This window comes from Watersipora subatra, chromosome 8, assembly GCF_963576615.1.
Source record: "Watersipora subatra chromosome 8, tzWatSuba1.1, whole genome shotgun sequence".
Lineage (NCBI taxonomy): Eukaryota > Metazoa > Bryozoa > Gymnolaemata > Cheilostomatida > Watersiporidae > Watersipora > Watersipora subatra.
This window is the reverse complement of record NC_088715.1, coordinates 39484865-39508485: the sequence shown is the minus strand read 5'-3', so window position 1 is coordinate 39508485 and position 23621 is coordinate 39484865. Positions and strand designations below refer to the sequence as shown.

At 36.3% G+C, this 23621-nt stretch overlaps 2 protein-coding genes across 3 annotated transcripts in view; both read right to left on the bottom strand.

Moving 5' to 3' along the window:
• Positions 1-1501, bottom strand: part of LOC137401620 (exosome complex component RRP45-like) — a 44676-nt gene extending 43175 nt beyond the window's left edge. For both annotated transcript variants that reach the window (XM_068088056.1, XM_068088057.1), the window contains exon 1: positions 1390-1501. The gene's annotated coding sequence lies outside the window, so the exon portion shown is untranslated. The remainder of the gene's footprint in view (positions 1-1389) is intronic.
• A 2694-nt stretch (positions 1502-4195) lies between these two features.
• Positions 4196-16648, bottom strand: LOC137401970 (thiosulfate transporter TsuA-like). Its single transcript, XM_068088441.1, has 9 exons — positions 16533-16648; positions 16199-16282; positions 15612-15772; positions 14760-14911; positions 11673-11775; positions 9053-9170; positions 7938-8050; positions 7475-7626; positions 4196-4468 (listed from the first exon to the last, which is right to left on the bottom strand). Exons 1-9 carry the CDS (start codon positions 16594-16596, stop codon positions 4354-4356), a joined length of 1062 nt encoding a protein of 353 aa, XP_067944542.1. The 5' UTR covers positions 16597-16648; the 3' UTR covers positions 4196-4353.
• Positions 16649-23621: the final 6973 nt, after the last annotated feature.

Genomic DNA, 23621 nt, shown 5'->3' with positions numbered 1-23621 from the left:
CAATGATAGACAGCCCCCACATAGGGGCTGTATATTGTTGTATGAAGATACTACGAAAACAATATACCAATAGGGAATGCAGCCAGACTACAGGATAAGCATATAATGCGTACAAGCAGCAAGACGCCTAAAAGATGTCAAAAGATCCAACAATTGAAAACGTCAAAAGAAATTTAGAAACTTCCGAATTGGAAGAAATCAGTCATGGAAACCGCATCAGCGGCGCCTGTGGAAACCATCAAAGGGAAGTGGAAGCTATTAAACCTACCAACCACCTTTACCAGAAAACCACCAGAGAAACATTAGGGACGAATCAAATGAGTGCACACATAGATCTGCCACCCCTGTCAAACATGACCTAGATACCAGGAGTAAGTCACGAGCTCCACCCTGCACGCCAACACCATGCGCACCAGCTGAAGACTTGTGCAAACAGTATATCTTCATACACCTGACAGAAAGCATTGGACATTAACACTCAACCTACACCCACAGGCTAACCATATGCTAATTCCACATGCCAGACATCTATTATAGAGAACAGCTCCAATGACTCAGCATCTCTGTCCCCATTTCTATCTCCGGCTCTAACTTGAGCTCTGCCTCTGGCTCTCTCTCTTCCCAAGGGCCTCCTTGGACGCTTTCCCATCTGCCTGCTGAGGAGCCTCTCTCTCGCTTCTCTACTGATGGAGCCACCTTCTCCTTAATCGGCTGAGCCTCTTCTACACCACTATCTCAACTGCTGACACTCTCTACATATGGCCTCTCACGACTCTCGTTTGACTGTCGAAACTCACAGCTGTACAGGACTGATCAACAAGCATAGACGACCGTTCGAGTAAGGATGTAATTTTTATTAGCCCTTCTGATTGTTTGTCATTAATATTATTGTTTTAGAATTTTGTTAGTTGTGTATTTCATTATTTGACTTATAGAATAAAAAAGTAAGTTTGACTGGTAGATATTAGTATTGCTTACAATAGCTTAACACCTTCACTTTACCTGAAACAGTAATAATTAAATTAGTTCCCACAAGCTAAACAAAAGTAGGCTACACAAACTAAACATAGTCAAAATAGAATAATACGACAAACAAATTCAACACTGATGTTGCGTGTGAATTCGGATGAGTTATGCATAACATAATTTCTCCACAACCACACAATATCATTGATTAAACACAGTGCTTATGGTTTTGAGGTTATATGGACAAGGAACAGTGGGCAGAATAGTTTTGGTAATTAGTGAAGCAAAAATGTCTCACCGCATACTTGCATGCAGCCCCGCCAAGCAGCTATCACAAATAGTAAATCAATGATAAATATCTTTGGAAAGGTACCAAGCAGCACCAGTTACGTGACGGATTAGTAATTTAGTATAACAACTTACAACTAAAAAGCTGAGCAAAAAAGCTAAGGCGTCTCTTTAAAATGATACACCTTGTCTGGTTAAAAAAATACACATCGCTACAATAACAATATTTAAAGCATTCTTTCACGCCAATCTATGCTAAAGGAACAGGAAAGCATGCGCGGCCTTCTCTAGGAAGCTGCCATTTTGTTTTTAAAATTACAGTTTAATTTATGTATTTAAATTTTTTAATTATAAAATTTTATTAAAATTCAGTAATTAAATAAAAAACATTTTTAATATTAAAAAAATAAAGAGGCGGAGCCAACTTTTTCTATGCCAGGATTAGACTCGTGAAAAAACTGTCCAGTATTGTCTGCGCAGCCGACCCTGTCATACAAGACGACTCGTCTGTTACGCTAAAGAACGGGATAAGAGCAAGAGATGATAAATCTCTTTTTCGACTACCCCTTGCATTTGCTTCAGGAGGGTTTGGAAGATCTGTATTAGGTATGTTCGGAATTGTGTCCAGCACCTCCTCCAGAAACGCTGAGTGTGATTTTTAAAAATTATGTTTTACACAATTCATCTGTATTCTTTCATACATCGGTGTAGAATTTGCATTGTCATCTTATTCCATCATGGACTGTTTAGTTTCTATGCTTTTTCGCAGGTTGAATGACCTAATTAATTAATGCTATCATTTAGTAGTAATTGATGCGTCTTTATATACTATATTCCAATAGCTTGCATACAAAGTCTAACAAAAATTCTAAAATAATAGTGATAAAATGTCGCATATAGCTAACTATTTGTTAACTATAGCTAACTGTTTTTGTAAGGCTGTAACTATAATAGTTACAGCCTTACAAAAACAGCTGCCATTAAGCCCTGACCTCTGCTGACCTGCTATTGTCAGTTGGTCAAAAAAGGGTGAGCAACTAAAACTGCTTGGGGCCTATATCATGTTTAGGTGCTCAGACTATAATATACTTGATGTTGCGGAGTGGGTCTATTAAGCATAGCTCAAGCTATGAATACCTTAGCTTTCAGTACGGAGATGTATAATTATTTGGTTTAGACAGCCGACATAAAAGCATTGCGTGGTAGAAATAAAGAGGAGTGATGCACACCACTTATCCCTTTTTTGGTATCTGGTAGTTGGCAGAAAAGGGGCATCAAATAAGTCATTTTGTACTTCTGGATTGCACTCATATCTGCTCACGGTTATATCTATTTCCAATATGACTGATATCATTTTATAAACTTTGTCAGACAGCAATCTTCTGACTATATAACACTATGGCCTTTTTTCATATAACACAGTTATCAACACCTGTACCTCTGCATTATGGCTATGTTATGGCTTTCACAACCTCCCAAGTACATCTGTGCTCATTAAAGAATCATGCTTCACTTTATTTTAGTCTGTTCTTTACTTGCAGTGAATCCTGCTATCTAGGCAATGGCAACAACTGCATACTGCAAGCAACCAGTTCCAGTTATAAAGGTTAGTCATTCTTACTATGATGAAGACAGTTTGCATCAATTTGATAAAACTTCCACGTCATTATTTGACAAACAGTGCTTCAAGGAGCCCCTATGAAGAGGTAATATAGTAGTGAACTTGAAGACTTCATCTCCTACTGGTTTATCAGTGTTAGTATTACAGCAACACCCCCACTTCAACTCACTCCAGTGTTAGTATTACAGCGACACCCTCTCTTCAACTCACTCCAGTGTTAGTATTACAGTGACACGCCCTCTTCAACTCACTCCAGTGTTAGTATTACAGCGACACCCTCTCTTCAACTCACTCCAGTGTTAGTATTACAGTGACACCCCCTCTTCAACTCACTCCAGTGTTAGTATTATAGTGACACCCCCTCTTCAACTCATTCCAGTGTTAGTATTACAGTGACACCCCTTCTTCAACTCCCTCCAGTGTTAGTATTACAGCGACACCCTCTTTTCAACTCACTCCAGTGTTAGTATTACAGTGAGACCCCCTCTTTATCTCACTCCAGTGTTAGTATTACAGTGACACCCCCTCTTCAACTCACTCCAGTGTTAGTATTACAGTGACACCCTTTCTTCAACTCTCTCCAGTGTTAGTATTACAGCGACACCCTCTCTTCAACTCACTCCAGTGTTAGTATTACAGTGACACCCCTTCTTCAACTCCCTCCAGTGTTAGTATTACAGCGACACCCTCTCTTCAACTCACTCCAGTGTTAGTATTACAGCGACACTCTCTTTTCAACTCAGTTCACTGTTAGTATTACAGTGACACCCCCTCTTCAACTCAGTTCAGTGTTAGTATTACAGCAACACACCCTCTTTTCAACTCACTCCAGTGTTAGTATTACAGCGACACCCTCTCTTCAACTCACTCCAGTGTTAGTATTACAGTGAGACCCCCTCTTTAACTCACTCCAGTGTTAGTATTACAGTGACACCCCCTCTTCAACTCACTCCAGTGTTAGTATTACAGTGACACCCCCTCTTCAACTCACTCCAGTGTTAGTATTACAGCGACACCCTCTTTTCAACTCACTCCAGTGTTAGTATTACAGCGACACCCCCTCTTCAACTCACTCTAGTGTTAGTATTATGGCACTTGCACTGAATGTGTATATATTAACTAGTTTAGTAGATCAGGACAATACAAGCATTAAGTTTTACAAAATCTGCATTCTATTACTATTTATAACATTTCATAGAAAGCACTGCTAATATCTAGTGACACGTGAAGACCCTCACCCAACTCCTCATCAAAGAGTGTTAGCTAAAATACTTTCTACAAAGATGCAACAGCCAATAAACTTATTAAAGATCTCAGAGCTTTCATTTTATTAATAATTATGTAAAGGTTAATAATTACTTGCATGGAATTATCATTGTAAGAAAATACAGCGTGTCATTACGGATGAGTTATAAATTTATAGGAATGCATTGAGTGAGCAAATTGATATGATTGATAAACGGCATAACAAACTATTTTTAAATGAAGCCTTGCATCATGCCAGCGTATGTAGCCATAGCTCCTCCAAACATGGCTGCCGTCGTAATGAATGAGTCGACGAGAAGTAGTGAGCAACCACTCAGACCGTGTCCACTAAAGCAAATCAGGCAGTATTTAGAAATGATATGATATACCAACAACATACAATGAAAAGACGAAAAGGCTGGCACATGTAACCATGTTGGCCAAAGGTTATTTGAACAAACATGATAGCCGTGTAAGCATAACAAGCACTAACCAAACTCAGCACCTACAGTTGTACATTAATAAACCCCATTCACCATTGTGTCTGTCTGTTAGTCCGCATAAATGCTGCGCATTGCCACATATTTTGGCTGATTTATCCGAACTTCACAGTTTACGCTTCAAGCCTTCCGCCGTAATGCAAACATTTGGTTTTAAAACTCCGTCTGGTTCCTGAGAAACAGCCTCTTAAACACCCAGCTGCGGGCTAGCTGAATGAAAATGCAAGAGATGCCGGGCACCGCTGGGCTTACTGCTAGTATTTAGTAGTTACATGCAAATGAAATACTTTCCTACATTTACCATGTCAGATAATAACTACTGACCAATACACTCGCTTTATGTTAAATCTCCTTTGATTGGATATCTTTATTAACAGTATCTTTATGATCCTAAAATATAAATAAATAGCGCAAAGAGGAGAGGATGAGATCCAGTACCCACAGTAACCGCAGCACCCATAGTAACCGCAGCACCCACAGTAACCATAGCACCCATGGTTACCATGGTAACCACAGTAGCCATGGTAACCATTGTACCCACAGTACTCACGGTAACCACAGTAACTACATATAACAATATATCTCACAAAACTCTAGTGTACGGAACACGTTGCGTCAAGTTTTTCTCCCACTGCCAAAGGTAAAAACTCCATACAGTACTGTACATTTAGTAATGTTACATTTCAATGCAGGTAATAACCACTAAATAGGTGATTGTTTCGTTTTGTAAGAGCGTTTTTAATCCCAACAATTAAAAGCACATTTGCCATCGGAATATCCTGTTTTAGGTAGTTTTTTCATAGTATGATAGAATGGATTAATTTTTATTTAGTTAGTTTATATAGGAAATACTGCATTGAGATACGAGCATATTGACATACATACATGACATACATTGGCATACATGTACATGTACAAGCTCAGTCTCAGCATGCATTAAGCTCGTATGTCGAAGCATGACTGTACGTGAACAAAAACCAAACTTGTTTATATATATAAACAATATACATGTATATATATATTAATATATTGTTTCATATATAAATTTTCTGTCCAAAGACTGGTTATTCCCCGGGTCTTTAACTAATCTATCTAGATAAATCTCAAAGTTTGTGTGTAATTTAGTATGTCTAGCTATAGTTATAGCTATAGACTATAGCTATAGCTATAGACTATAGCTATAGTCTAGCTATAGTTATTAAATTAGTGGAATGAAGATTCCAAAAAGTAGCAAAAAAATACTCTCGGAACACCCCATTCGCCAGGCAAATGCCTTACTAATTTAGCTAGGTGAGCTGATAAAATCATTGGGCGTTATATGTCGCTATGTGGGTGAAAATACGCTACCGCTCTCCGGGACGGCGCAACATAATTTTATGTTTGCTCTCCTGTGAGAGCAAGTAGTTAGCTCTTATTCGTAAGCTTACTCAAATTATACATTGGCAATGTGCCAGGCTAATAGCAAGTGGCCGCCAACTACATTACTTCTCATTGTTTATAAGTTGATTTTTAACACCCGTGCAACGCCGGACATTCCAGTAGTATATATATATATGTCAGTTATACATATCATATCATGGGAAAAGTGTTTTTGCGCAGTTGAAATCAATTAAAAGAAAAAATAAAACAACTGTAACGGATTTAAAACTTTTTCAAACAACTGTAAGTTTTAAATTTCATATCATGAAAAACGTGTCTCGTCGAAATAAATTAGGAAGAAAAATAAAAGTGTAAATGTGTTTAAATGTAAAATTATTAGCAAGTAATGGCTAAATGTAGTCTGTTTTGCTACGATTACAATAAAAATTTATTTAGTTAACAACTATATGATTTTAGTTGGTTTTAGTGTTGGCATCATAAGGCAAAAATATTGTATAGACTTATAGAGTAACATAGAAACCCATAGTAATTATCTAATGCAATCACCTGGTAAAATTGATCAAAATCATCATCATTAAAAATAGTAACAAAACAATATGTTAACGTTAGTAACTTTAGGTGCCTACAATAACTAGTGCATTTCATGGTTATGATCTGCAAAAAAATGTAACATTACAATGTACTACATGCAGAGTTCTTACTCTCGAGACAGGCGTCTAACATAAACACTGAATCTAACGTTAATGAATTTAGTTTACTAAACACTTATGCATAGTTTTAGTACGTATTTTAGTAAAATTTTAACTAATATTTCATCACTCATCTGCTTGCGAACACGTTTTTACCAAAAAGGATAAGTAAGGCTGAACTCGCCGTGGTGAGCAACGTATATCCTCTTAATAACGTATATAATCAGTACACAAATCGTCAAACTTTGATTTTGAGAGAAATTATTGTTGATATCGTTTGGCTGGAAAAAAATCGCCATAACGAAAAAATAACAAAAAAGCATCGTGTTTCATAGAGTTAGGCAAAAAATATTTTATAACAGGGGCATCGTAATTTAGCGTTGTTTCATACATCATTTAGCATGTGTTATCGAGAAAAGGGTATACGGTATATGATAAGTGCGATAGAATGTTAAGGACTATGTTTAAGAAGTATAGCTCAGCTGCAACCGCCACCCTTTCTTAAACTCATCTGGTGCAACCTATAACCACTACCTGACATAATGAGCGCTCATCAGGCGCAATCAAAAGCTTTGCCTAAAATAGAGTGTTTTCAACTGCTACACCCTAAATCTCCTCTTATATGTAGTACACAATAGCCTCAGCTACTACAATACAACTATCTGCTCTTTTTTATATCAAGTAGCCTCAGCTACTATGTCCAACAGCCCTTTCTGATAAAAGGTGCCACACCACCCGCGGATGGCCACCACCCTATCCCAACCACGGATGAGAAGTTGTCTTACCTGGTACACCCACCAGCCATACGTGCTCCGAATGTCATCAAGCCTCCTCCAACCAAAGCCTGTACTAGAGTAACGGGTGAACCTTGACCTAGGCTTCCGGAAGCTTGAGCTGACAAATAACTTCCAATGACTGCACCGGTGATATACATGACCTTGAAAAATTAAAAGCATATCATATGTAACTTTAGACACAGACTCGGTAGCGAACAATTAAAATATACGGTAACTTTCTTAAAAATTTACTGGAATTGTTCACCATCAGCTTTTAGAAACTAAACTTTTAGATGCTAAAATTCTTGAGAAGTCTACTAGTCTTGCAGTGCAGGCATCGTCTTGTAGACTAACAGCAAGAATGCTGTTTTTTTCATCTCCAATTTTAAAAAGGCTAAAATATATGTATGTTGCCCTTTGTATAAGAGAGTCATATGCTACAATGTGCCATAACCAACTGTATTTCACACACCTGCCACCAGTTATCAAGTCCAGACTTGTATTTGGCTAAATAAGGAAAGGCATTCCTGAGACGGTCTGTAAGGAGAAGTTGAGAGAGCACTGTACAGTAACCTCCACTCCCAGCTGGAAGCAGAATAAAAGCAGTGCTGATTAACAAGAAAATACAAAACCACCATGTGAAGTTAACATAAACAGGACTCTAAATATAACTATTTTAACATTATTGACAGATGTGTTTCAGGGAGCTTTCGAATTCCATGCGAGTACCCTTAATTATTCTAAAAAAACATTGTGGATACAGCTGCTGACGGCATTGATGACAGTAGAGAACTTGACTTCTTGATTACTACAGTTTCTGTGACCTTGAAATAGATATTTGAGAGACCATCATTGCAAACAGCATGCTATCTGCATGCTATCTGACAACTTGACATGCTATCTGATACCTTGACGCGCTATATGACAACTTAATATGCTATCTGACAACTTGACACGCTATCTGATATCTTGACACGCTATCTGACAACTTGACATGCTATTTGACAACTTGACGCGCTATCTGACACCTTGACACGCTATCTGACACATTGACATGCTATCTGACACCTTGACACATTATCTAATACCTTGACACACTTGGTCATGATCGATCCATTCAGAGAGCATAGCTTAGTGAGAGGCACAACTCATATCATAAAAATGTAACGCCTTTAATATACTCTGATTTACTGGTAGCTGCCGTGCTTGCGCCCAAATAATATAACAGCATGTCAGCAAGAACAGTCCACTAGAAGAAAAGATTCTTCAATCGGATCAGCAATAGCAGTACCGCGGTTATTGGCCCATGATATGTTTCTAACACTCATAATATTGAATTAAATGATTCAAATTACAACAACGTTGACAGCATCTTTTGTCCAGGGATGCATCCCATCATAAAGCTACATGAAGAGGTCAATGGTAAAACCAAAAGTAAATCTCATGGAGTACAAAATAACTTTAAGATTGTTTCATATCATTTTATCCATCTTCTATGATTGCACCAGCAGATTATAACCCTACCCTTACATGTATTACAAAACTTGAAACAACTTGCAGTTTTGGATTAATGAAAAGACAACTCACACAATGTGTCAGAGACTGATAGAATGAGTGGGGCTTGCAAAGCACCAATGAGAACACCGGAGATGTATGGAGGCCATGCTTTAGCAGTCCAGAAGAAACTCCCGGATGAGATACCCACCTACAATTGTTTAGAAACTAAATATAAAAAGCTGTCAAAGATGAAGTGGCTTGATGTCCATTCTATCAATCTAACCGACTTTCTTTAAGTCAGAAAGCCATGGGGAGGTCATGACGAAGTCACGGCGAACCGTTCTTTCTAAAGGTGCTACAACTCAGCTTTGCCCTGCATAGAATGATCGTATCATAGAGTTATTTTAAACATAAACCTCAAATAATTGTGGAGTGGAAAAGGTCTTTACTTGCTTCCGGTTTAAAACAAGTGTGCAAATAGGTTTTTAGTAGCTAGAAATTATTTTCAATTAAAATTCTGATAAAAGTAGCTTTGCAGGCATTGACTAAGATGTTTTATGTCTGAAATATTGAGGATGGTCACTGCATTTGTTAGCAGTCATGAACCAACAATAATTCACTCTTTACTGACTATGCATTGTTTCATAGCACCAAAATACGTGTAAGAATTGTTTTATAGTGTTAGGATGTGTGTAGATATTGTGTTATAGTGTTAGGATGTGCGTAGGTATTGTGTTATAGTGTTAGGCCGTGAGCAGGATTTTGTGTTATAGTGTTATGTTGTATAGGTATGGTGTTACGGCGTTAAGTTGTACATATTCTGGCCTCAAAAGGTAGGCTTGCAGACTAAAGTAGAGATGATCAACCCACCTCAACCTCTGGTTAAAGTGATCTATTCTCTCATCACCTGTACCACCATCTACCCTCTACTCAGTATTATTAACTAAATAGAGAAATGAAAAGCAACCGCTAACCAGTGTAACCATAATGCTCCTCTTTCTCTATGTACTATATACACTCATTCATACTAGTAGAATCAGCCATATAAAATCAATTTATGTTAAAAACGTTCCCTCTGCCTGAAGGCTGGTTCACCCTTTATATCGTTAAATTTCGGCTTTGATACCACAATACTTTGTTCATAACAATGTTCACACTATCACAAACCCACCTGTATCCCCTGAATGCAAGTTGGGGCTGCTAATGTTAGGCCACTAGTTATGAAAACCTAGTTATGTATGATATGGGGGTTTGAGGGTGGTGTAAGGCCCCCAACGAGGTTCGAGGCAGCGCCTCGAAGCTCTGGACCTTTTAAGCATCACCAACCCTCAAGGTATGCATAAATGCAATCAATTGTAAGCATCAAAGTCTACATAAATATATTGCTTATGATTCATGGTAGGCACAACTTTTTCTTTATTCAACGAACGATATAAAACTCATGACGCTACAGATTTCTGTAAGGGACATTGACAGAACAAGAGCTATTACTTCTTTATTGCAATAGCTCTTGTTCTTTCAATGTGTCCATGGCAGAAATCTTTCACAATTGATTCTGTATCTATTTCAACATCTTTATATATGTGTAATATTAGAAGATTATTTAGACAGCCTGCCCCATAGTGCTCCTCATCAATGTTTTGATTCCCTTCAATGCAGGAAAGGATCTTTCACCACGGAGACAATATAGAACGCTAGTTGCTAGTACATTAATTGTTGGAATTTCCAACAGTTTTTAGAATTTCCAACTTGGAAATTCCAAGTGAACGAGCTTACAGTGCAATTCTTAGTACTTTGCCGCCAAAAATCAATAAAAGGTTGGGGCGGGTTATCCGCCCAGCCGCCCCAGAAAATACGAGCCTGCACAAACCCATCCACATTTGCATCAGCAAATACTCCGTGACATAGTGTCCTCATTTTTCTTGTTGAGGTTTCGCAAAGAAACCTTTTTATTTTCGCGTGCTTGAATCATATACTATCCTCGCAGCAACTATCATAAACAGAAATAAGTAAATCCCGCCACCCATGACTATAAATTAATAATTAGTATCGCCGAAATGGTTCACATTGTAAATGCTGTTGTCGATGCTTGGCAAAATATCGAGAACATTTGACAACTGCAAACCTTCTCGACGTATCTGTGTTGCTTTGTTGATGCCATCGGTTTAAATTTAACGAATCGACAAGGAACATCGAAAATAAAACGCTAGCACACGGCTCTATAGAGTAAACCAGCCTTAACTTAACACTGAGATATGTGTTTATGGTTTTTAATGACAACCCTCAAATTGGAGATACAGTGGGAGGTTTGAAGAAACAAGCTATTAAACCCTGGAATGTTTCAGATGCTCAACGTTTTAAAGCAAAGAAATGAAGCTGAATCGGAGAGGTGATCTCTCAAGATGATAATGAAGGGATGTGTACATGTATATTGTATTGGTATACTGTGAGAGAACAGCAATTCTACGAGTAGGAATTCATGCAGCTATGTGTGTATATATAAGTTGCAAGTGCTTGCTAAATGCCCATACTGTTCTGCAATGATGATTAGTGACTGCCATGTGAAAATAAAAATCAATTCACTTAACAAAATAAACTTGAATGTTAACCAAATGTTTAAAGGAAAATACAAGAATGTAAGAAACTTATTTTGCAGCATAAATTCTCATGAATTTACAACATGCATCAAAAGGTACAGGCAAAAACTTACATCAGCTGTCCATGGCCTGTATACCTCGAGACCAGCTACAGCGCACGCTATGATAGTAGCCAATGGCAGAGCTGTAGAGAGATAACTACCTCCGGAGTCTAACCTACAAGAAAATGTTGAATGGCTAGCTTTAAGGGTGCTTAAGAAATTCGCACACATGAATCCTATTGGAGTACACAGCCTTCAGACATTAATAGTATTCATCTCACAATTTTATGAAAACTATAGAAGTCTTTGACTCTAATGGGTCTATGAGGTCATGTGAACATAAAGTCAGGGCCTGTTGACAGTGAACAAGCACTCACGCAACACTAAAACCTTGGCCCCAGATATGTAAAAGTATTGTAATGCACCGAGGCTACAATAACCTAATTTTTACCTTACAACTAAGGCATACAGAACTATAAAACTTTTAATTTAGTTGCTCTTAGCGATGGCCACGAGGATGAACCGAAGATTGGAGCTGGTAATGGTACATTTAAAATGTTCCATTTGAACACTATAAAAAAGGGTTATGAATTTTGAAATGACTTTTAAAATTTTGTAAAAAACAAAACAAATGCAAAAGGTAATATTAATTAATAATTAAAAGTGCATGCCCATCTAGCGACAAACATACCATAAATAAAACAGCTAAGTAAGACAAGAATGGCTTAGCCCTGTGGTTAAGCGCGTGTGTTTACAATCATGTGATTGCAACCTTCATGAGTTCAAATCCAGTAGGAAGCGAGATTTATACACAGACTACTGAAGGCTGGCAATGCTCGGGTATTAAATAATAATCTTTTCATTTAACATATAAAACCGGTTACCATTCTGACTTTGAAACTTCTTATCATGAGAAAAGTACTTTGTACAGTTAAAATAAAATCAGAAAAAATAAAACAACTTTAAAGGTTTTCAAACCTTTTTAAACAACTGTAACTTTTAAAATTCACACAAAAAAGCGTTTCATGCGGTTGAAGTGAAGAGAAAATAAAACAACTGTAAAGGTGCTTAGATGTGAAATAATTAGCACGTAATGGCTAAATAAACTCTGTTCTCCTATAATTACAATGGAAAATTATTTAATATACACTTATATGACTTTAATTTGTTTCAGTGTCGGCATCGTAAGGTGAACATGTCGTATAGAGTGGTGTAGAAACCCATAGTAATTATCTAATGCAAACACCCCCAGGTAAAAATCATCAAAAATTTATATATATATTAAAAATTAGTAACAAAATAATATGTTAGCCTTAGTAACTATAGTTACCTACAGTAACTTCAGTGTTTTTAGTGGTTATGATCTGCAATAGAATGTAACATTACAATGTACTATGTGCAGTACATACCATATGAAGTTCGTACCTTCGAGACAGACGTATAACATAAACATTGAATTTAAATTAAATAAATTTAGCTTACTAAACACACACTTGAAGCTAAGTTTCAGTATGCATTTTAGCAAACTAAACTTCATTTTTGTTATAGGCTAAAATTTTATCGCTTATCTGTTGTTAGTGTTATTTTTACTATAACTTATAAAAAAAGCTGAACTGAGATAGAGAGCAAGCGAGCATCATATCTCGTTAAGGTGTTGTGAGAGGGATTTCGGCGTATAGCATATCGGCATCTTTGTTATTTCGACTTAATCAGCACACTGACCGCCAAGTTTTAATTTCGATAGAACTTTTTGTTGATATCAAATGGCGGGAATTGAAAAATCTTTTGTCCTCATATGGCAAGGATGAAAAAACCTCGTTTTACAATTTGTAAGGCGCAAAAATCGTACAATAGGGGCACCGTAACCCGATGGCGCTCTGTATTAATTAATAATAAAAATGGCACAATTAGCGTGTGCAATCGCGAAAAGGATATACGATAGATGGTAAGAGTGATGGATGTGACAACAATGGTTTAGCCTGGTGGTTACACGCATTTGTTAGTAGACTTGCGATCGGAATGTTGCAAATTTAAATCGAGTACGAGGGTGATTTTTCGTTGCTAAAACTTTATAGCTATAACTGGCCAGACAGACGACAGACAAACACAGATATTTATATATGTAGATTAGTTTTATATAACTGGCCAGACAGACGACAGACAAACACAGATATTTATATATGTAGATTTGTTTCATATAACTGGACAGACAGACGACAGACAAACACAGATATTTATATATGTAGATTAGTTTCATATAACTGGACAGACAGACGACAGACAAACACAGATATTTATATATGTAGATTAGTTTTATATAACTGGACAGACAGACGACAGACAAACACAGATATTTATATATGTAGATTAGTTTCATATAACTGGACAGACAGACGACAGACAAACACAGATATTTATATATGTAGATTAGTTTCATATAACTGGACAGACAGACGACAGACAAACACAGATATTTATATATGTAGATTAGTTTCATATAACTGGACAGACAGACGACAGACAAACACAGATATTTATATATGTAGATTAGTTTCATATAACTGGACAGACAGACGATAGACAAACACAGATATTTATATATGTAGATTTGTTTCATATAACTGGACAGACAGACGACAGACAAACACAGATATTTATATATGTAGATTAGTTTCATATAACTGGACAGACAAACGACAAACAAGCACAGATATTTATATATGTAGATTAGTTTCATGAACGTTATTAAGGTCTGTCTAAAAACTAACATCTTACAACAGGTAAACATATGATGACCATGAGAAGCATAACTAAATGCTATAGCAGATAACTAACTTCCTTTATATAGTATTCATGATGAAAAGGAGTGCTTGAAACTTGTAAGCTACTTCTATGTAGGTCAAGCTATGTGTATTTAAGTCAACCTACCTGGCTTTGAGGCAACTATTGGTATTTAGGTCAAACTACATGTATTTAGGTCACCCTACCTGTATAATTCAGATCAAAGTACTTGCATTTAGGTCAAGCTACCTGTATGTAGGTCAGGCAACCTTTATGTAGATCAAGCTATCTATATTTAAGTCAAAAAACCTGTATTTAGGTCAAGCTACCTGGACTTAGTCTACGAGTTTGCAACCTTTGCTACATTCAAACACTCACTGTTTATGCTGATAAAAGCCAGAGGGCTTGAAAAGCTCTCTAATAGAAGGTTCCAGAATTGTATACAACAACACTCCTAGAAATCCACCAGCTAGAGTGTACAATGCATTGTCTGTAAAGCTACCAACCTGCACCAGCACCATACCCGGGCACTAAAATGAAGAGATGATGGGTGATGATGAGGCTCGATACTTTCAGTTCGACTATTAGAAAATTGGATGTAAACAATTGTTACAGCAATATCAAGGTGTGTAGATGTACACCTACGCAGGCGCAAGCTCTGTAGCCAAATGTGAGCTTTGAGAGAGTTATTTACAGACTCTAATCTAGCATTGCTCCATCTATTCTTGCTGGCCACCATCGCTAAACATTTCTTCTGTTTTAATTGCAACAAAAACGTTTTAGTGCACCTTATGCGACTGGTAGAGGCTTTACTAATGGATAGGACCTCTATTTACGACCTATTCCTACTGATTAGATGATGATACAGATATTTACTATGTTAGTTACGAAGGACCTATTTCTACTGACTAGATGATGATACAGATGTCTACTATGTTAGTTACGAAGGACCTATTTCTACTGACTAGACGATGATACAGATATTTACTATGTTAGTTACGAAGGACCTATTTCTAATGACTAGATGATGATACAGATATTTACTATGTTAGTTACGAAGAACCTATTTCTACTGACTAGATGATGATACAGATATTTACTATGTTAGTTACGAAGGAGCTATGTCTAATGATTAGATGATGATACAGGTGTCTACTATGTTAGTTGCTTAAAAACACATAGATATATTATTATATCCAGAGGTTTACCAATTGCAAGGCCGGTACTCACCGCTCCTGCAATAGTCATTCCTGAGCCAAGAAGGGCTCCACCGAGAACAAAGGATGATAACCCTTTGCCACTCAGACATTGATGATAAGCATTGCGAGCATCAGACAATTGTGATTTCCATCTACGAGGTGCCACGCTGAGGATAGACATTATTGCCATACCTGTAGAGAAATAACATTCTTCTGTTTGACTTATCAAGAAAACCATAGCAAATAGAATAAAACTTCGCTGAATGATATGACTGCTTATGGCTTGCTGTTAGTTTCTGCTTATACAATCTTCAATACACTCTATACTGTAAACTCTGCATAACTTTTAAACTATAGCACTCATATGTAGCCTACTGTATGAGTCACCTGACAATCTCTCAACTAATAATAGTTACCAGGCAATAACACTCCTATGCATGAGTTACCTGACAATCTCTCTAATAATAGTTATTTGACAGTAATACTCCTATGCATGAGTCACCTGACAATCTCTCACCTAATAATAGTTACCTGACAATAAAACTCCTATGCATGAGTCACCTGACATTCCCTCAACTAATAATAGTTACCAGACAATGACACTCCTATACATGTTACCTGAAAAAAGTGCTCCTAGGAACATCTTCATCATCACATTATATTGAAAGTTCATTTGACCCCTGATCATCATTGGCTCATGAACTACAAGAAAAAGCAAATAGCTAAATTGAGTTACAAACTCTCAGACAAATGTTTATATTTGCACAAATAAGTCTTATACTGTTGATAGAAAGCATGATGCCCTTGAGCAGATCCTTGACTAAGCAACTAATAAGAAAGATCTTACATTTTGCTGGCCACTACTGAAACACGGTAATGACACTGAACAATTCTTATTACAAAGGTTATGCTTCACGGGTAGATACACTTACCCCTTTACTTACACACTTACCCCTGCCCTTTTCAGCAAATATACCAAAAGCAATGCCACAGATTCCAGGCACAATGTACTCCATTTTTTATGTTTCTTTTCTACAATAACACATAAAATTAGCACTGCCTCGCCCCTTTCCCGGCTCCAAACATATTTCATCGAGTCTCATACGAATATAATGCTATTTTCATACCGATATAACACTACTCGCATACAAACATAACACTACTCACATAACACTACTCCCATACGAACATAACACTACTCACATAACACTACTCACATAACACTACTCACATACGAACATAACACTACTCACATAACACTACCCCCATACGAACATAACACTACTCACATACAAACATAACACTACTCCCATACGAACATAACACTACTCACATAACACTACTCCCATACGAACATAACACTACTCCCATACGAACATAACACTACTCCCATACGAACATAACACTACTCACGTACGAACATAACACTACTCACATACGGACATAACACTACTCACATACGAACATAACACTATTCTCATACGAATATAATACTACTCTCATATGATTATAATACTACTGTTTCAGATTTGCTACAAGCAGTGCAATTGTCCGTCTTGCACTAACAACCTTAGCTTTTCAGGTTCGGTAGAAACATTGCTATTACCCATCATTGTAATGACCTTAACACTAGTCATTAGTTGGATTGCAAGTTCACCTTAAAGGACTATTTTAAAGTGGGCAAGTCGTTCAACACCTTATCTATACACATCAAAAGGAACATCTGATTTTACAAGAAAAATCTTCTGTTTGTCACCATCCATATATCCTACCCAGATACTAGCACAACTACTCTCATATGAATATAATACTACTTTCATATGAATATAATACTACTTTCATATGAATACAATACTACTCACATATGAATATAATACTACTCACATATGAATATAATACTACTCACATATGAATATAATACTACTCTCATATGAATATAATACTACTCACATATGAATATAATACTACTCTCATATAAAAATAATACTACTCTCATACGAATGATACAGGTACATATACCATTAATGTATATAGATAAATAATTAAAAAAGATTATTTCTAAACAAATAGAAAAACTTGTTTCCCGTTCTTACGTGAGAGATATTTCCAAGTTCTATTAATATATGTATAATTTGAAGAATGACTGGTATGACATTGTTAGGGGGTATGCATAATCATACTAGCACTAGAGGTGCAAGGAATGAAAACAATGCTAGTGTGACTCTTTGTAAAATTCATCATAAGGAACAGTCCTAAGAACTGGAAAGTTCACTAAAAAATGTGACACAAATTGGTCATGCTAAACCTTATGAGACTTTGTCTTTTAAAGCGACAAAAGCTGTAGTGTGCAAATGGTGCTGTAGTGTAGTATGCAAACTGTACTGTAGTCTAGTATGCAAACTGTACTGTAGTCTAGTATGCAAAATATGCTGTAGTCTAGTATGCAAACTGTGCTGTAGTGTAGTATGCAAACTGTGCTGTAGTCTAGTGTGTAAACTGTGCTGTAGTCTAGTGTGCAAACTGTGCTGTAGTCTAGTATGCAAACTGTGTTGTAGTCTAGTATGCAAACTGTGTTGTAGTCTAGTATGCAAACTGTGCTGTAGTCTAGTATGCAAACTGTGCTGTAGTCTAGTATGCAAACTGTGCTGTAGTGTAGTATGCAAACTGTACTGTAGTCTAGTATGCAAACTGTGTTGTAGTCTAGTATGCAAACTGTGCTGTAGTCTAGTATGCAAACTGTGTTGTAGTCTAGTGTGCAAACTTATCTTGTCATAAAGACAGCTTCGCTAAGAACTGAAAGCCTTATCCACTGTTTCTATTGTGCAGATTTGGAATTATGTGTATGTTGAGTTGCCGCACGATAAGTGTTTTAATGAGCATATTGCGGGTTAACATGAGTGCTTTGTTACTAAAGATGAGGATTTCACTGCCAGAGGTCATGGCGGTGCATTCGGAACTGCTGAAATTGAAATAAAAATAACTGAAATGTGGAAATGTTTAAAATGGAATTGCTTGCACGACATTTTCTTGCACATCATTCGCAAAAGCCCTCTCTATCATGTAAAAGTTTTTTTTTATTTGCATCGATTATAAACAATCTGAGATTAGTAATCACAAAAAGAAAAAATACATGTATATGTAAATATTTTATCAATCGTTAGCTGTGAAAGTAGTAATGTAAGCCACGATGCACAATAGCATGACTAATCAAGATGCTAAGCCTAAAAGTCGGCAAGCAACCAGCAAGCATCCATAATAGGCTATCCCTGAATATCTAGCAGATATGGTTCCGGTGCCAATCTACATTAAGCATTACATCTTATTTCTCATAGATAAACAGCAAGACTGGCTCAGGCCTCAGACATCTAGTATGAGATCTGTCTCTGGCCATAAGTTGACGTAGTGGCAGGTGTAGGTAAAGAGAGTTTAGACTGTCGAGTAAGGTAAGGTAAGTAAGGCAGTACAGTGCAGGTTGAGATTCAAAGTGAAAATGATATGCTGTACAAGCCAAGAGACACAGACGCTGTTGGCAAAGCTGTTGTATTTGGAGAACTTTGCTTTTTTTGAATAATGGAGTTGCATGATAAGGAGCAGGTTTTCTGTACATAATTCTTAAAATACGCTTTTGTATAACAAGTTTGTTAAAATAAGTCTTTGACGCATTTTCCCAAGCTACCAAACAGGAAACTAGTTTATTGTTTATAAGACAACTAGCGGAATGATCAGCGTTGCAGGGGTATTAAAAATCAGCTTATAAACAGTGATAGCAGTGCCACACTTACAAACTCAGCTTATAAACAACACCATTTACCATTAGCCTGGCACATTGCCAAGCTAGTTTTTACTAAAACATAGAATGACCTTGCGCCATAATGGAGACCAGCGGTGTATTTTCACCCACATACCGACATATATCGCCAAATGAAATCATCAATCTCGTGTGGTGCAATGGTTTAGCATATCATCTGGGGAATGGGAGGTTCTGAGATCAAATCTTCCATGATACAGATTCTTGATTTCAAAGTTTTAATAGCTATAACTGTACATACCGAACTACACAAGTACACACGTAGAAGCTTTGAAAATTATATATATATAAAGAATCACCACATTTTGGGGAAAGCTAGAAAAAGCGAGATAAGTCAGTCCAGAAATAGATGCAAACTCAGTGCATAACTTTGTAATATGAGAGTACCAATTTAATTTAAAATCAATAATTATACCAGAAAATTTGATATTCTAAGGTTGTTCTATATTAAGGCTTTTAATTACAATCATTCTATAAAGAGTCTTTCTAACTTAGGAAATCTTAATCACAAAAAAGTTTGTCTTTTTAACATTTAATGTGAGTTTATTTATAGAGCATCAAGTTTTGACAATGCTTAATCCATTATTTATTATGGAACAAAGAACTAGCTTGTGTCATAAGCAAACGGAATGGTGTTAAATGATTTTGTGTAATGAAATAAGAGATTAATGTATAATAGAAATGCAGTAGCGCATAAGATGGAGCCTCGGGGAACCCTGCAAGTTATTTTAAAAAGAGATGACAGAGTGTTAGTTGAAAAAACTTGTTAGCAGCTGTCAGTTAGGTAATGTTCAATCAATCTGATAGAGGTATTGGAAACATTCATGAGCCTGTGCGATAATATATCATGGTGAATAGTGCCAAATGCTTTTTAAAAGTCAAAAAATATACCAATGAACATTTTACCAGCATTTAGGGTTGCAAAGGCATTATTTACAAACTTATTAAAATCATCTTGCGTACTACCTCTCTTGTTCTCAAATCCAGATTGTGTGCCAGAAATTATAATTTCATTTTAAAGATGAGCTTGTATTTCGTGATTTGAAGTTTTTTTTAAATATGTTTGAATATATTGGAAAAACTGAGATTGGTCTCTAATTGGTTAGCAAAAGTTTTGCAATCTTTGTATTTAAAGATAGGTAGTACTTTAGCTCTTTCATCCTTGTTGGTATTGCACTGTATCTGATTAGCTTTAGTTGTATGTTATCACTGTCAATCAATTCATATTGTATGTTGTCACTGTCAAGCAATTCATGTTGTATGTTGTCACTGTCAATCAATTCATGTTGTATGTTGCCACTGTCAATCAATTCATGTTGTATGTTGTCACTGTCAAACAATTCATGTTGCATGTTGCCACTGTCAATCAACTCATGTTGTATGTTGCCACTGTCAATCAATTCATGTTGTATGTTGTCACTGTCAATCAATTCATGTTGTATGTTGCCACTGTCAATCAACTCATGTTAGGTAGTACTTTAGCTCTTTCATCCTTGTTGGTATTGCACTGTATCTGATTAGCTTTAGTTGTATGTTATCACTGTCAATCAATTCATATTGTATGTTGTCACTGTCAAGCAATTCATGTTGTATGTTGTCACTGTCAATCAATTCATGTTGTATGTTGCCACTGTCAATCAATTCATGTTGTATGTTGTCACTGTCAAACAATTCATGTTGCATGTTGCCACTGTGAATCAACTCATGTTGTATGTTGCCACTGTCAATCAATTCATGTTGTATGTTGCCACTGTCAATCAATTCATGTTGTATGTTGCCACTGTCAATCAATTCATGTTGTATGTTGCCACTGTCAATCATCTCATGTTGTATGTTGCCACTGTCAATCAACTCATGTTGTATGTTGCCACTGTCAATCAATTCATGTTGTATGTTGTCACTGTCAATCAACTCATGTTATATGTTGCCACTGTCAATCATCTCATGTTGTATGTTGCCATTGTTAATCAATTCATGTTGTATGTTGTCACTGTCAATCAATTCATGTTGTATGTTGTCACTGTCAATCAATTCATGTTGTATGTTGCCACTGTCAATCAACTCATGTTGTATGTTGTCACTGTCAATCAATTCATGTTGTTTGTTGCCACTGTCAATCAATTCATGTTGTATGCTGCCACTGTCAATCAATTCATGTTGTATGTTGCCACTGTCAATCAATTCATGTTGTATGTTGCCACTGTCAATCAATTCATGTTATATGTTGCCACTGTCAATCAATTCATGTTGTATGTTGTCACTGTCAATCAATTCATGTTGTATGTTGCCACTGTCAATCAATTCATGTTGTATGTTGCCACTGTCAATCAATTCATGTTGTATGTTGCCACTGTCAATCAATTCATGTTGTATGTTGCCACTGTCAATCAATTCATGTTATATGTTGCCACTGTCAATCAATTCATGTTGTATGTTGTCACTGTCAATCAATTCATGTTGTATGTTGCCACTGTCAATCAATTCATGTTGTATGTTGCCACTGTCAATCAATTCATGTTGTATGTTGCCACTGTCAATCAATTCAAAAGTAAACTGTTTGAAATGATGCTAAGGTTTATCTAAGGCAGTGATGTTACACTCTGATGTTGAGTTAGCTAAGTGGGGTCCTACTTCTGTAAATAATTTGCTAAAAGAGTTGGCTCATCATTATCACCTTTTTATTTCTGAGTTTTTGACTAGAACTTCATCAATATTTGATGTAGGAGCTTAGGTATAAAACTCTTAAGTATAAAATATTCGGTAAAAATTTGCGAATAATAAAAAAGTTTGGTTTGGTGATTTTTGCTGCTCCCACTTTGTAGATGAAACAAACTTACAGATTAACAGAGTCATGGAAACAGTGATAGGGGCAAAAACATTAAGCCTGCGACGGCACAAGCAGTGCTTGAAGAATCATGAGATCGGTATTAAAATGTTATTCTATCTAAAGAATCGGCTGTAAAAACAAGTTGAAGACCAGCAAGCATGATACCAAGTTGAAAGAACAGAACCATGGGATGGCCAAAGACCCCATCATACGCGATTCAGCATCAATGGCTATTCTTAGCTATTCTCCATTAGCTTGACTAAATACATTGTATATTGTTCAATTGCAAAATGCATCAACAGTTGCAAAAAATGGCTTAAAACACAATGAAAGACATGGCATTAGTTAAAAAAGTTTGAAAAGCTTGAAAGCAATGCGAACGCATTACAAGATTGGAATCTTTTTCTTACCACTGTCAACCAAAAAATTGCATGAATAGCTATAGGCTTTTAGGTAATAAATAACATCGTTTAAATTTATAAAAGTTAGTTCTAGTTCACTATACATAAACAGCTCTCTAGGTACAGTGCAAGTGTAAACTATAAAAAGCATTTAAAAGGAAACACACAAACTAGATAAACTAAACAAGATGAGATGTTCGAGAAATACCTAATCTTTGTGACTGTTCAAAACAAGAATGTAACCAACTTTCAATAATCGAAACTCTCGGCATATCTTAAAAGCCTCGTCCATTATCATAAATTTGTTACTGTTTCAATATCAATTTAATCACATTAAAAACAACCCTGTGAGAAGAAAGCCCACTTATCGATTAAATGGCCAAACTGTTAAAATAAAAGCCTGTGAGATCATCTATGCTAGCAAAAGATTGTAAGATAGAAAAGTCCTTTCATTAGCTCCTTGATAACTTGTATTTTTGTGTCTTTACTGACCAGCAGATAAAGTGATGTAACTGTTTATTAACCCATCCAAGTTTGTTCATGTTTTATGCTATAGATTCATGTGTGCAGCATTCACTTATTCTACAACAATAAGTTGTCTACCACAGGCAAATTTTGCTATTACGCTTGTATGATGTTTTTCAAATTCTCCTCTATTGATATAACCATTTAAATTCTGAATTGCTGGTTGTGGATAGTAGAAATATTTTCAGAGACGACGTCTGTACTAAGCCTGTAAGAGCCACACAACTTTAAGTTGCACTAGGCACCCTTATAAGTGATGGCTTTGTTATTACTTAATCATTTTTATTATTATAAAAATTCATGAGATAGAAACAAGATGATATTTGAAAACCCTAAAAATCATATACTTATGATTTTCAAGTTTCTGTTTCGCGAAAGCCCAATAATTGCTAACAATCTGTAAATAATCATATGAATAAATTAATTGCTAAGATCAAAATTTTGCATGTGACAAACTCCAATACATTGATATGATATGCT

Bases quoted from the DNA above. Each gene is read 5' to 3' on its own strand.
- LOC137401970 (XM_068088441.1), bottom strand. From the start codon at position 16,596: ATGGAGTACATTGTGCCTGGAATCTGTGGCATTGCTTTTGGTATATTT. The intron at 11,776-14,759 runs GTGAGTGTTTGA...ATTTTCTTGTAG, and splicing joins GGCTTTTATCAGCATAAACA to GTTAGACTCCGGAGGTAGTT. The intron at 4,469-7,474 runs GTAAGACAACTT...GATTTGCTTTAG, and splicing joins ATGGCTGGTGGGTGTACCAG to TGGACACGGTCTGAGTGGTT.